The sequence below is a fragment of the Coregonus clupeaformis genome, unplaced genomic scaffold (genome assembly GCF_020615455.1).
Source record: "Coregonus clupeaformis isolate EN_2021a unplaced genomic scaffold, ASM2061545v1 scaf0435, whole genome shotgun sequence".
NCBI classification, from domain to species: Eukaryota; Metazoa; Chordata; class Actinopteri; order Salmoniformes; family Salmonidae; genus Coregonus; species Coregonus clupeaformis.
Genome location: NW_025533890.1, coordinates 109515 through 122133, shown reverse-complemented (window position 1 = coordinate 122133; position 12619 = coordinate 109515). Strand labels below are relative to the sequence as shown.

Genomic DNA, 12619 nt, shown 5'->3' with positions numbered 1-12619 from the left:
CATATGTGAATATCATCCCTGTCCTCAGGTCATCAGGATTAAAATCCCACATCGAACCACCTGATTATTCATGTAGTTTTATACATGTAGTTTTAAATGTCCTCATGTCAGGTCTATCTGCTCACACCATGGCTATAAATCATATTTTACAATGCAAATATTATAACCACTCAATGCATTGCCACTTGACAGCCCAAATGTGGGCTTTTTCCCAATCTGTGAATCTGCACCTTGCTCTCCCCTTGAATTGACATGTGTCTCACTATCTGTAGACAACAGCACTCTTTCCATGCCAAATATGTATGCCATTGAATAGGACAATCCTATTTTTTCCAATAAAGGGCAGTGTTTTGAAAGACCACTGCCTAATTGTCCCAGGGCTTAAAGAGGGTTGATTTCACCAGCAGAGATAAGAGATCAGCACTGATCCAATCACTAAACAGGAGATCAGTGCTGACCCAATCATAAAGCAGGACATCAGCAGCACAGATCCAGTTAGCTCAGACAGTGTCAACGCATCACATAAACAAGGACGAATCCAGAGAGGGCAGTGCGTGGATACAGACAGGCAAAGATGACACCTTATAACGCCACCAAAGTGGATCACAACATGCAAGCATATTTACAGACGGTCACAGGGTGTATGAGGACATTCTATTCACCTATTTAAATCTAATATGGGCAGATAGTGACTACATTCATATACAGTTGTCACTCAATGCAATATGTTATGCATAACAATATTACCAGTGTTAAGTGGATGAGCACAGCAGGGAATATAAAAGGTTTCAAGATGCCTCAATAACTATGATCAAGCCCAACATCCCTTCCAACCCAAAGCCTACTGCCTCCAAAGGTCCTCCCTGCCCCTAGCCTATAGCTACAACTCCAGCAGATTGGGTGTATTGTCATAAACTTTAATTCAGTGTCTCTCTCTTCAGTTCAGAACATTGGGGCATTATCATCCAATATGCTGAATGGCACAAAACAGGAGCACAATGTACCATATACATTTTCACTCCTTGCTGTGTATTGCGTCATGGTAATGAGTAACCATATAATAGTGAACAATGATGCACCCCCTGATTAAAGACAAAGCTGCTTGAGCTGACCTTGTCAGATCAGGGCATGCAAATTAAAACTCCTCTGGTTCCAATAAACTTACATAAACCTCGCTATCAATCAGTGTTTTCTAATGAAAAGCTCATCTAATTTGGCAACCATCTTCTCAGGTGATTATAAGTCTCACTTCCATGAATTATGACAAATATGACTGTTATCATTAATGCTGGGGTATGGCTAAAATGATGTCTTGTTCTTGTCTGATTATCCCCCAATGCAGTAGACTGACCTTCCTATTCTTCTCCTGCCCACTCTAATATGCAGCACTCAGGGTTGTACCCCTGCCAGCTCTCTCTCTCTCTCTCTCTCTCTCTCTCTCTCTCTCTCTCTCTCTCTCTCTCTCTCTCTCTCTCTCTCTCTCTCTCTCTCTCTCTCTCTCTCTCTCTCTCTCTCTCTCTCTCTCTCTTTCTCTGTCTGTCTCTCTCTGTCTCTGTCTCTTCCACCCTCTTGAACTCATTGACCAGGAAAAGGCTTGTTTTCACTCACAGGGATTATGGACAGGGAAGAGGTGTTGACAGCGTCCTCTGTCTGGACTGACCTGCCAAACATGCTCACAGCCAGGCCAGAGGTAAAGACAATGGTCCAGCATACAGATGAGCATATGAGAAAGATAAGCATTTTAAGTTCACATGAGGACACACACAGGGCTGAGAGAGACTCTGTGCTCTCAACCCTGATTCATTCTTCTCCTTCATAGCATTGATCTTAATTAGGGTGAACTATTCCCTCTTGATTAGTTTGAGATGGCTCTGTGAGTTAGGCTGTACTTTTTTGATCAGTGATTTAAATGCCAAAATCTTCATATAAACTAGGCAAACTAGGCTATACATTGTGTGAGAGAGGGGGTACTTGAGTTTTTTTTTCTCAGTATTTAATCTACTCAGTGATGTGGAGTGGGTTTAAATGAAAAGAGGGTTGTGGTGCTGATGTGTGTGCATGTGTTATCAAAAACATATTTCGGTGCCATACCATGTCTGTTCATATGGAAGAAATAAAGGTGCGTCATGGAGCAGCAGAGCGAGAGGGGTGCTTGTTTTAATATTCGCCGTTGCCAAAGCAACATGTAGGGGTCACAAATGTTTCGGTGAAGTGGGCAGGAAATTCCATGGCGCCTGTTGATGATCAAATCCCAATTTAAATACTGTTCTATGATGGTTTAACTGTCCGCGTCTGATTGATGAACATGCTGGATTAATGTAAGAGAAAGTTAGCAGAAATAGCCCAGTGTGCTCAGAAGTAGGGTTGCAAAATTCCAAGAACTTACAATAAATTCCCTGGTTTTCCCAAAATTCTGGTTGGAGGATTCTCAGAATCAGAAGGGAATAAACATGAAGTCCGGAATCCTCCAACCAGGATTTCTGGAAAACCAAGGAATTTATTTAAAGTTCCTGGAATTTTGCAACCCTACTCAGAAGACATTCAGAAATCATGTTAACAAAGTTTAGAAAATAGCTAATATTACCCAGCTACCAGAGTATCAGGTCAATATCTCTGGAAATTGTGATACAGGAGAAAGCTATTCCTCAACTTGCAGGATCACAGTTCTATTATTAAGAGCCATGTATTTATTATCAATGTTTAATAATGCTGTCATGTTTTACTCTTGTCAAAATGCCAAAACTCTCTCTTTTTTACGACACATAGGAAAGTCCCTCTGAGACTATTCATCCTATCAATGTCAATGTGCCTACAAGCAGACACTGGATTCTGTCAAAACAGTGAACACTATGCAAATCCTGGGTGATACAATCATACCAATACAATTCAAGTATGCACAAGATGCCAGTAGTTCAACGAGTGCACTTGATGTAGGAAAAACCCTGAGAAACATAGCTTTTTAATTACTGTAAGCTGTCTATGCCCCACCACACTACACTCTCAGAGGACCCCCTCTAAGTAAAGAAACCTGTTCATTCTGTAAGTATCCCTATAGAGAAGTACTCCCTCCTGCAGAAAGCCCTGTCAGCAGAGTGAACGTGTTTGTGTGAAACATGTATGGGAAGCTCTGACAGAGCAGTTCACTCCTCACGGTATGATAGAGTGGCTTGGAGGTAAGGGGGTAACCATCCACTGCTCACTCCCTGGCAGAGGGTAGGGGAGGGGAGGGGAGGGGAGTGGGTGCGGTACTCCTCTGCCCGGTGCCTGGCTCAGAGTATGTCCAGGGAAGAGGTTCTGCCAGGCCTCAATTATGGGGGAGTCATCCAGGACACACTGAAGCAATTACAGTCCCATATAAATCAATATGCTGCTGGTTTAAAAAGTGATCTGCTCCCAACACTCTCTGGATAGGGTCTGGCTCAAGAGGTCAGCTTAGATTTTTTTGTTGAGTTCTTCATAACAATTTTGTTTGAAACTGGGCAGAGACTCTTCCTGCCTGTTGAACTAGGTTGAATTGGCATGGACTGGGCTTTCAGACTTGTTTACAATCAGGTGGGCAATGCTGGGCATGGACTATGGCTTGAGTTTACTCTTAGGTCAGGTTAGAGGGTTTCATTTCTGGTTTACATCCAGTTTAAAGGGCTCTTGTTTCAGCGCAAGTCCAATTCAAATAAAACGGTTGGAATCGTTTTTGAGTTCAGATTGAGGTCAAGTTGGACAGCATTTTTGGTTTCCTGTGTTTTGTTTTTCATTGGTTCTGCTGCTCTCCTATGTAGTAATAGTTCACAGCTAATCAGGCATGATCCAGTGCAACACACGTGCACTCGCATTGTGGGTTGTCTCCGAAAGACTATAGCATCTGAGGCATCATCAAAATTAAGTTGTCAAATAATTTGTGTTGAAGGCTTTATCCATTAACTCATCATCTCTGCAAACCCTATTACAGTAACTAAGTCCTCCTTGCCTGGATCAACAGAATTGGGGCTTGTTTCGAGACACTGCACATTTATTAACCATTATACTGTACTCCATCCTTGTGGTGCATTGAACACACTACATTTGTGGCAATGAGCTGTTAACCCTCCAATTCAGGAGATGGAGGTATGCACCTTCAGCATTAGGTTCATTTTTATTTCCAAAAAGAAGAAGAAAACTAAGCCCCTCATTGGCTGATACCCGGAAGAGCAGAAGAAGAATGACGTCAGATGTGGGTCACGGTGAAGTCACATGAAGCATTTCTAGCATAATAACATTTCCATCTCGTTTTTGCAGATTCTTTGTCAAACATTACTATTAAACAAAGTAATAGCTAGTTAACCAAAACGATAAAAGCATGGACGAGGACGGTTTACCGATTGTGGGATCTGGAATAGATCTGACCAAGGTGAGTGTTTTCCGTAGCCGAAGTTATCTTGGTGGCTACTGTAGCTAAATTAGTCATGATAGCTTCAGCTTGTTTTGTAAACAAGCTGAATGACTCTCAGACAAAGAATGCAATCAAGTAAATGTTGTATCTAATGAGTATGTGTAGTAAATGTTTTTGAACTCCCCATCTCTGTAAGTAAATAAACATAGCATTTTCTTCATGATAATGAAGGTCCCAGCCATACAACAGAGGAGAGTCGTTGCCTATCTCAACCAGTTCATAGTCCACACTGTCCGGTTCCTCAATCGTTTTTCGACAGTTTGCGAAGAGAAACTTGCTTCCATATCTCTTCGGATACAGCAGATTGAAACTACCCTCAGCATTTTGGAAGCAAAGGTAGGTAACCCAGCTCCTGTATGTGTTTTGTATACAATATTATAGGACTTTACTCTGTCTTTGATGTTGTTGTACTGTTATGTGCATTGCTGCTCTGGGCATACCAATATGATAAGGTCAGTGCATCCTGATTTTGTTCTATGTAGCTATCCTCTATTCCTGGTTTGGAGGACGTCAGGGTGGAGGGTGTTGGTCAGCGGCCAGCTACAGAGGTCAACGGTCCAGTCGCAGTCGTGGTCCCAAGTCAACCACAGACCCCTATAGCTGTGCCATTGCCACCTCCTGAGGTAGCCCCCCCCCCCACACACACTCACACTCACACACATACAGAGCCTTCAGAAAGTATTCATACCCCTTGACTTATTCCACATTTTGTTGTGTTACAGCTTGAATTCAAAATGGATTAAAAAAATATATATATATTCTCACCCATCTACAAACAATACCCCATAATGACAAAGTGAAAACATGTTTTTAGAAATGTTTGCTAATTTATTGAAAATGAAATACAGAAATATCTTATTTACATAAGTATTCTCACCCTTTTGCTATGACACTCCAAATTGCGCTCACGTGCATCCAATTTCCTTTGATCATCCTTGATGTCACTACAACTTGATTGGAGATAGAATTGTGATGAGGCATATATCTGGGGAAGGGTATAAAATCATTTCTAGAGTATTGAAAGTTTTCAAGAGTACAGTGGTCTCCATAATTGGGAAATTGAAAAAATATGGAACTACTCAGACTCTGCCTAGAGCTGGTCGTCCGACCAAATGGTCAAGAAGGACCTTGGCCAGGGAGGTCACAAGAACCGAATGACCACTGACAGAACTACAGAGTTCCTTGGTTGAGATGGGAGAACCTGTCAGAAGGACAACAGTCTCTACAGCACTTCACCAATCTGGGCTTTATGGGAGAATGGCCAAACGGAAGCCACTCCTGAGAAAAAAGCACATGACAGCATGCCTGGAGTTTGCAAAAAGGCATGTGAAAGACTCTGAGATTAGAAGGCAAAAGATTCTGTGGTCTGAGACAAAAAATCATCACCCATCTAACACCATCCCTACCGTGAAGCATGGTGGTGGCAGCATCATAATATGTGGATGCTTTTCAGCATCAGGGAGACAGGTAAGGATAGAGGGAACAATGAATGGAGCTAAATACAGGCAAATCCTTGATGAGAACCTGCCTCAGAGTGTAAATGACCTTAGAATGGGACAATGATTTACGTTGCAACAGGACAATGACCCTAAGCATACAGCCAAAGCAATGCTGTAATGGCTTCAGAACAAGAATGTGAAAGTACTTGAGTGACCGAGCCAAAGCCCAGACTTGAATACCATTCAATCTGTGGAAAGACTTGAAGATGGCTGTTCACCGCCACTCCCCATCTAACTTAACAGAGCTTGAGAAAATCTGCAAGGGAGAATGGGAGAAAATCCTCAAATCCAGAAGTGCAAAGCTGATACAGACACCCAAGACAACTCACAGCTGTAATTGCTGCCAAATGTGCTTCTACAAAGTGTTGACTCGGGTGTGAATACTTATGTAAATTAGATATTTCTGTATTTAATTTTCTATACATTTGCACAAATGTCTAAACATGTTTTCATTTTTATTTTTTTTATTTGACATTTTAGTCATTTAGCAGACGCTCTTATCCAGAGCGACTTACAGTTAGTGAGTGCATATATTTTTCATACTGGCCCCCCGTGGGAAACGAACCCACAACCCTGGCGTTGCAAGCGCCATGCTCTACCAACTGAGCTACAGGGGACCTTTTCACTTTTGAGCTACAGGGGACCTTTTCACTTTGTCATTATGGAGTATTGTGTGTAGACGCATGAGAAAAAAATCTATTAAATCCATTTTGAATTCAGGCTGTAACACAACAACATTTGGAATAAGTCAAGTGGCATGAATACTTTCTGAAGGCACTACACACACAGTAATTCTGGAAACCATGTGTTTGATGTATTTGATACCATTCCACTGATTCCGCTCCAGCCATTACCACCAGCCCGTCCTCCCAAATTAAGGTGCCACCAACCTCCTGTGATTTCAACATATTCGTGTTTAAATAAATTGTTGATGGAACAATAAGTTAAAGACATGGTATATTTGTTTATATTTGTGCATGATGGAAATACTGAATTGCAGTATTGACTCTATTGTAGGCCTCTCCAAGCATACCAGAACCAAGATCAGCCGAGGCAGCAGGAGAGTGTTGGATGACTGTGGCCAAGGATCCACGCTATGCCAGATATCTCAAGATGGTGCAAGTGGTAGGTCTCTAGACATTTTCATATTCTGTAGAAATGTGAAATCTGTTCAATGAAATCAGTCATGTAGAAAACATTTCAAACTACAGGGTGTTCCAGTTATGGCGATAAAGAATAAAATGGTCCAGGAAGGTTTGGATCCCAACCTGCTTGAGTGAGTGTGCTTACATTACATCTTTGTAATATCTGTATTCTCGTTCCTCATAATCCACATCTGAATCTTTCTGATGGCATAAAATGGTGGTCCTACATGTATTTGAAGTAACAATGGTGATTCCTAAATGCTTCTGTTTGCAGCACACCAGATGCACCTGTGCCTGATGCAGGCAAAAAGAACACAGTGGATCAAGATGATGACAGCGATGATGGCTGTGAGTCATCTTTCAGCGATTGATCTGCTGTCTTAGCCACGAAGCTGCCTATAGGGAACTTCCTTCCCTGTCATCTGTACTCCAGGCCTTTTGTATTGTGCTGCAGCAGGTGCACAGAAGGACTAGATGCCAGTGTGTGCTTGACAGGCAGAACTACAGTGCTACCAGACAGAAAGTCCCACTTCTGTGGATGATCTGCAGGGATGCATGGGACTTACAAAAACAGGCACATTGTTAAGTAGCTGAAATGCATTGTAGATTGAGTGAATGTCAACGAGAAAGAGCTGAGAATGTCTATATCCAGGTCAGCCACTGACCTTATTGTGAATGTTATATTTTTGTTGCCATTTCTTTTCCTGACACATTTGATTGGTCATGGACATTATGTTTCTTTATTTACATAGTTTAGCAGTAAAACACATGGAATCACAACCATGGAAAGTACTAACCAAATAATCGATTAGTAATTTATCATTATTTTCTTTAGTCTGCACTGGGCAAACATGCCTCTGCCCCATGCCAGTATCATGTGAACATTCCAATGCCTTTGAAAGAGATTGTGGGGCGGCAGGCAGCCTAGCCGTTAAGAGCGTTGGGCCAGTAACCGGAATGTTGCTGGTTGGAATCCCAGAGCCGACTAGGTGAAAAATATGTCTGTGCCCTTGAGCAAGGCACTTATTGCTCCTGTAAGTCGCTCTGGATAAGAGTGTCTGCTAAAAGACAATGTAATTGTGCTTTAGTCACATTTTGTTTTATTATTTTGATGATGTCTGCATGTGACTCTTGTGTGTATCTCAACATTTGATGGGTACTTTTTACACTACAACTGCTATATGAAGAATGTCATGGTCATGCAGAAATGTTGAGGACTGTTCTCTGGACTATTTGTCATTTTTAATTGAGACATTGAGCTGTTGACATGTAACTGTTCCTGGAGTGAACAATGTGAAGGACAAATTAACAAAATTGCACTTTTGGATATATACATAATGGAAAAAACACCACTAGTTGTGAGCAATGTTTTAATTGCAATGGTACTGTGTAGGCTAAATTAACAGTAGTACCTAATGTGAATTCATCTCAAAATCTTATAAAAGGATATATCTTAACTCAAGATCTAACCATGTTAGCAAGCCTTTCAGTCCCTTGGATCCCACTGTTGTGAAGGCATTATGCCTTGGCCTTAAAGTCGACAGTTTTATACAACATCCCGTATCCAAACAAATGCTCAGAGATCCAATTAATCTTCACATTGTTTTTAGTTGTCTCTGGACAGAACATGGCAGTGATGGATTCTTTCAATTGATTGTGAAAGAGGGTAAATGGAGAGGTTTTAGAAGACTGGAAAGCACTTTGTTCACAAGCGCAAGGCAAGCAGCATTGAGATCTAAGTGTTTATGCAGTTTAGCCTGAAAAATAAAGAACACATTTTGCCTAAAGATATGTGGGTGTCATTTTATTCAAACACTGTTTGGGTTTTGTGTTTGGAACCTAGAAATACGTCACACATAGCCCTGTATGTATTTTGAGTTATTTTATTACAATGGAATACAATAGATATGCCTCCTCAATACGCTGAGAAACAAGAGTTTTTCTTGAGCAAAATACCTAACTAGAAAAATATTTACATTCTAATATAAAACGATTAACCTTGGAGTAGGTAAGTGTAGATTATCTCAAGGCTGAAGGAGTGAGTAGTCATGCTGTACTTCGCTCCGCAGCCATTTGCTGCAGCCTGTCAACTATGCCTCTGCCTATCCCTGTTCTCTCCTCTCCGCACAGGCTACACAAACGCCTCACACCGCGTGGCTGCTGCCTCTCTAACCTAGTGGTCCCTGCACGCACCACCCACCTGGAGTTCCAGGTCTCAGGCAGCCTCTGGAACTGCCGTTCTGCTGCCAACAAGGCAGAGTTCATCCCAGCCTATGCTACCCTCCAGTCCCTCGACTTCTTGGCGCTGACGGAAACATGGATTACCACTGAAAACACTGAACTCCTACTGCTCTCTCCTCGTCTGACCATGTGTTCTCGCATACCCCGAGAGCATCTGGTCAGCGGGGTGGTGGCACAGGAATCCTCATCTCTCCCAAGTGGACATTCTCAATTTTTCCACTAACCCATCTGTCTATCTCCTCATTTGAATTCCATGCTGTCACAGTCACTAGCCCATTTAAGCTTAATATCCTTGTCATCTATCGCCCTCCAGGTTCCCTTGGAGAGTTCATCAATGAGCTTGACGCCTTGATAAGTTCCTTTCCTGAGGATGGCTCACCCCTCACAGTTCTGGGGGATTTCAACCTCCCTACGTCTACATTTGACTCATTTCTCTCTGCCTCCTTCTTTCCACTCCTCTCCTCTTTTGACCTCACCCTCTCACCGTCCCCCCCTACTCACAAGGCAGGCAATACGCTTGAGCTCATCTTTACTAGATGCTGTTCTTCTACTAATCTCACTGCAACTCCCCTCCATGTCTCCGACCACTACTTTGTATCCTTTTCTCTCTCGCTCTCCTCCAACACTACTCACTCTGCCCCTACACAGATGGTAATGCGCCGCTGCAACCTTCGCTCTCTCTCTCCCGTTCTCTCTCCTCTTCCATCCTATCATCTCTTCCCTCTGCTCAATCCTTCTCCCTCCAATCTCCTGATTCTGCCTCCTCAACCCTCCTCTCCTCCCTTTCTGCATCCTTTGACTCTCTATGTCCCCTATCCTCCCCGGCCGGCTCAGTCCTCCCCTCCAGCTCCGTGGCTTGATGACTCATTGCGAGCTCACAGAACAGAGCTCCGGGCAGCTGAGCGGAAATGGAAGAAAACTAGACTCCCTGCGGACCTGGCATCTTTTCACTCCCTCCTCTCTACATTTTCTTCATCTGTTTCTGCTGCTAAGGCCACTTTCTACCACTCTAAATTCCAAGCATCTGCCTCTAACCCTAGGAAGCTCTTTGCCACATTCTCCTCCCTGCTGAATCCTCCCCCCCCTCCTCCCCTCTCTGTGGATGACTTCGTCAACCACTTTGAAAAAGAAGGTTGACGACATCCGATCCTCGTTTGTTAAGTCAAATGACACTGCTGGTCCTGCTCACACTGCCCTACCCTATGCTTTGACTTCTTTCTCCCCTCTCTCTCCAGATAAAATCTTGCGACTTGTGACTGCAGGCCGCCCAACAACCTGCCCGCTTGACCCTATCCCCTCCTCTCTTCTCCAGACCATCTCCGGTGACCTTCTCCCCTACCTCACCTCGCTGATCAACTCATCCTTGACCGCTGGCTATGTCCCTTCCGTCTTCAAGAGAGCGAGAGTTGCACCCCTTCTTAAAAAACCAACACTCGATCCCTCTGATGTCAACAACTACAGACCAGTATCCCTTCTTTCTTTTCTTTCCAAAACTATTGAGCGTGCCGTCTTTAGCCAACTCTCTTGCTATCTCTCTCAGAATGACCTTCTTGATCCAAACCAGTCAGGTTTCAAGACTGGTCATTCAACTGAGACTGCTCTTCTCTGTGTCACGGAGGCTCTCCGCACTGCTAAAGCTAACTCTCTCTCCTCTGCTCTTGTCCTTCTAGACCTGTCTGCTGCCTTTGATACCGTGAACCATCAGATCCTCCTCTCCACCCTCTCCGAGCTGGGCATCTCCGGCGCGGCTCACTCTTGGATTGCGTCCCTACCTGACCGGTCGCTCCTACCAAGTGGCGTGGCGAGAAGCTGTCTCCGCACCACGTGCTCTCACCACTGGTGTCCCCCAGGGCTCAGTTCTAGGCCCTCTCCTATTCTCGCTATACACCAAGTCACTTGGCTCTGTCATATCCTCACATGGCCTCTCCTATCATTGCTACGCTGACGATACACAACTAATCTTCTCCTTTCCCCCTTCTGATAACCAGGTGGCGAATCGCATCTCTGCATGTCTGGCAGACATATCAGTATGGATGATGGATCACCACCTCAAGCTGAACCTTGGCAAGACGGAGCTGCTCTTCCTCCCGGGGAAGGACTGCCCGTTCCATGATCTCGCCATCACGGTTGACAACTCCGTTGTGTCCTCCTCCCAGAGTGCGAAGAGCCTTGGCGTGACCCTGGACAACACCCTGTCGTTCTCCGCTAACATCAAGGCGGTGACCCGATCCTGTAGGTTCATGCTCTACAACATTCGAGAGTACGACCCTGCCTTACACAGGAAGCGGCACAGGTCCTAATCCAGGCACTTGTCATCTCCCGTCTGGATTACTGCAACTCGCTGTTGGCTGAGCTCCCTGCCTGTGCCATTAAACCCCTACAACTCATCCAGAATGCCGCAGCCCGTCTGGTGTTCAACCTTCCCAAGTTCTCTCACGTCACCCCGCTCCTCCGCACACTCCACTGGCTTCCAGTTGAAGCTCGCATCTGTTATAAGACCATGGTGCTTACCTATGGAGCTGTGAGGGGAACGGCACCTCCGTACCTTCAGGCTCTGATCAGTCCCTACACCCAAACGAGGGCATTGCGTTCATCCACCTCTGGCCTGCTGGCTCCCCTTCCTCTGCGGAAGCATAGTTCCCGCTCAGCTCAGTCAAAACTGTTCGCTGCTCTGGCACCCCAATGGTGGAACAAGCTCCCTCACGACGCCAGGACAGCGGAGTCACTCACCACCTTCCGGAGACATTTGAAACCCCACCTCTTTAAGGAATACCTGGGATAGGATAAAGTATCCTTCTACCCCCCCCTTTACTCCAACCCACCCCCAAAAAAAAAAAAAAACATTGTAAAGTGGTTATCCCACTGGCTATAAGGTGAATGCACCAATTTGTAAGTCGCTCTGGATAAGAGCGTCTGCTAAATAACGTAAATGTAAATGTAAATGTAGATACAGCCTCTATCCATAAACTGGTGATGCGTGAAATTCATTTTCTATATTAACTTTTCTTGCGCAATAGTGACCTTTGTACCACCTGGATTATGAACAATGGGTTAAGTCTTTACTTAACCCAACACATTCTCTAATTGCTGGTCACAGGATGTGTTTTGTTTTGTGGTTAACTGTTAAGACTGAGGTTATGTTGCAGTGGATACAGTATAAATAAATAAATCATACCGTTCAGATAATCTCATACACGGTGCATTTGGAAAGTATTCAGACCCCTTTTTCCACATTTTGTTACGTTACAGCCTTATTCTAAACTTGATTAAATAATCATTTTTCCTCATCAATCTACACACAAAACCCC

General features: G+C 43.9%; 1 protein-coding gene across 1 annotated transcript; it reads left to right on the top strand.

The window, feature by feature from the left end:
- The first annotated feature begins 4196 nt into the window (after nucleotides 1-4196).
- Nucleotides 4197-8057, top strand: LOC123484744 (WASH complex subunit 3-like). The gene is made up of 6 exons (XM_045215389.1): nucleotides 4197-4384; nucleotides 4598-4762; nucleotides 4909-5049; nucleotides 6943-7050; nucleotides 7137-7201; nucleotides 7345-8057. Exons 1-6 carry the CDS (start codon nucleotides 4334-4336, stop codon nucleotides 7439-7441), a joined length of 627 nt encoding a protein of 208 aa, XP_045071324.1. The 5' UTR covers nucleotides 4197-4333; the 3' UTR covers nucleotides 7442-8057.
- Nucleotides 8058-12619: the final 4562 nt, after the last annotated feature.

What these genes read in the sequence shown, in the direction of transcription:
- LOC123484744 (XM_045215389.1), top strand. Translation starts at nt 4,334, where the DNA reads ATGGACGAGGACGGTTTACCGATTGTGGGATCTGGAATAGATCTGACC. An exon ending in ATCTCAAGATGGTGCAAGTG is followed by an intron (nt 7,051 to 7,136) that starts GTAGGTCTCTAG and finishes TTCAAACTACAG; the next exon opens with GGTGTTCCAGTTATGGCGAT. An exon ending in TTGGATCCCAACCTGCTTGA is followed by an intron (nt 7,202 to 7,344) that starts GTGAGTGTGCTT and finishes TTCTGTTTGCAG; the next exon opens with CACACCAGATGCACCTGTGC.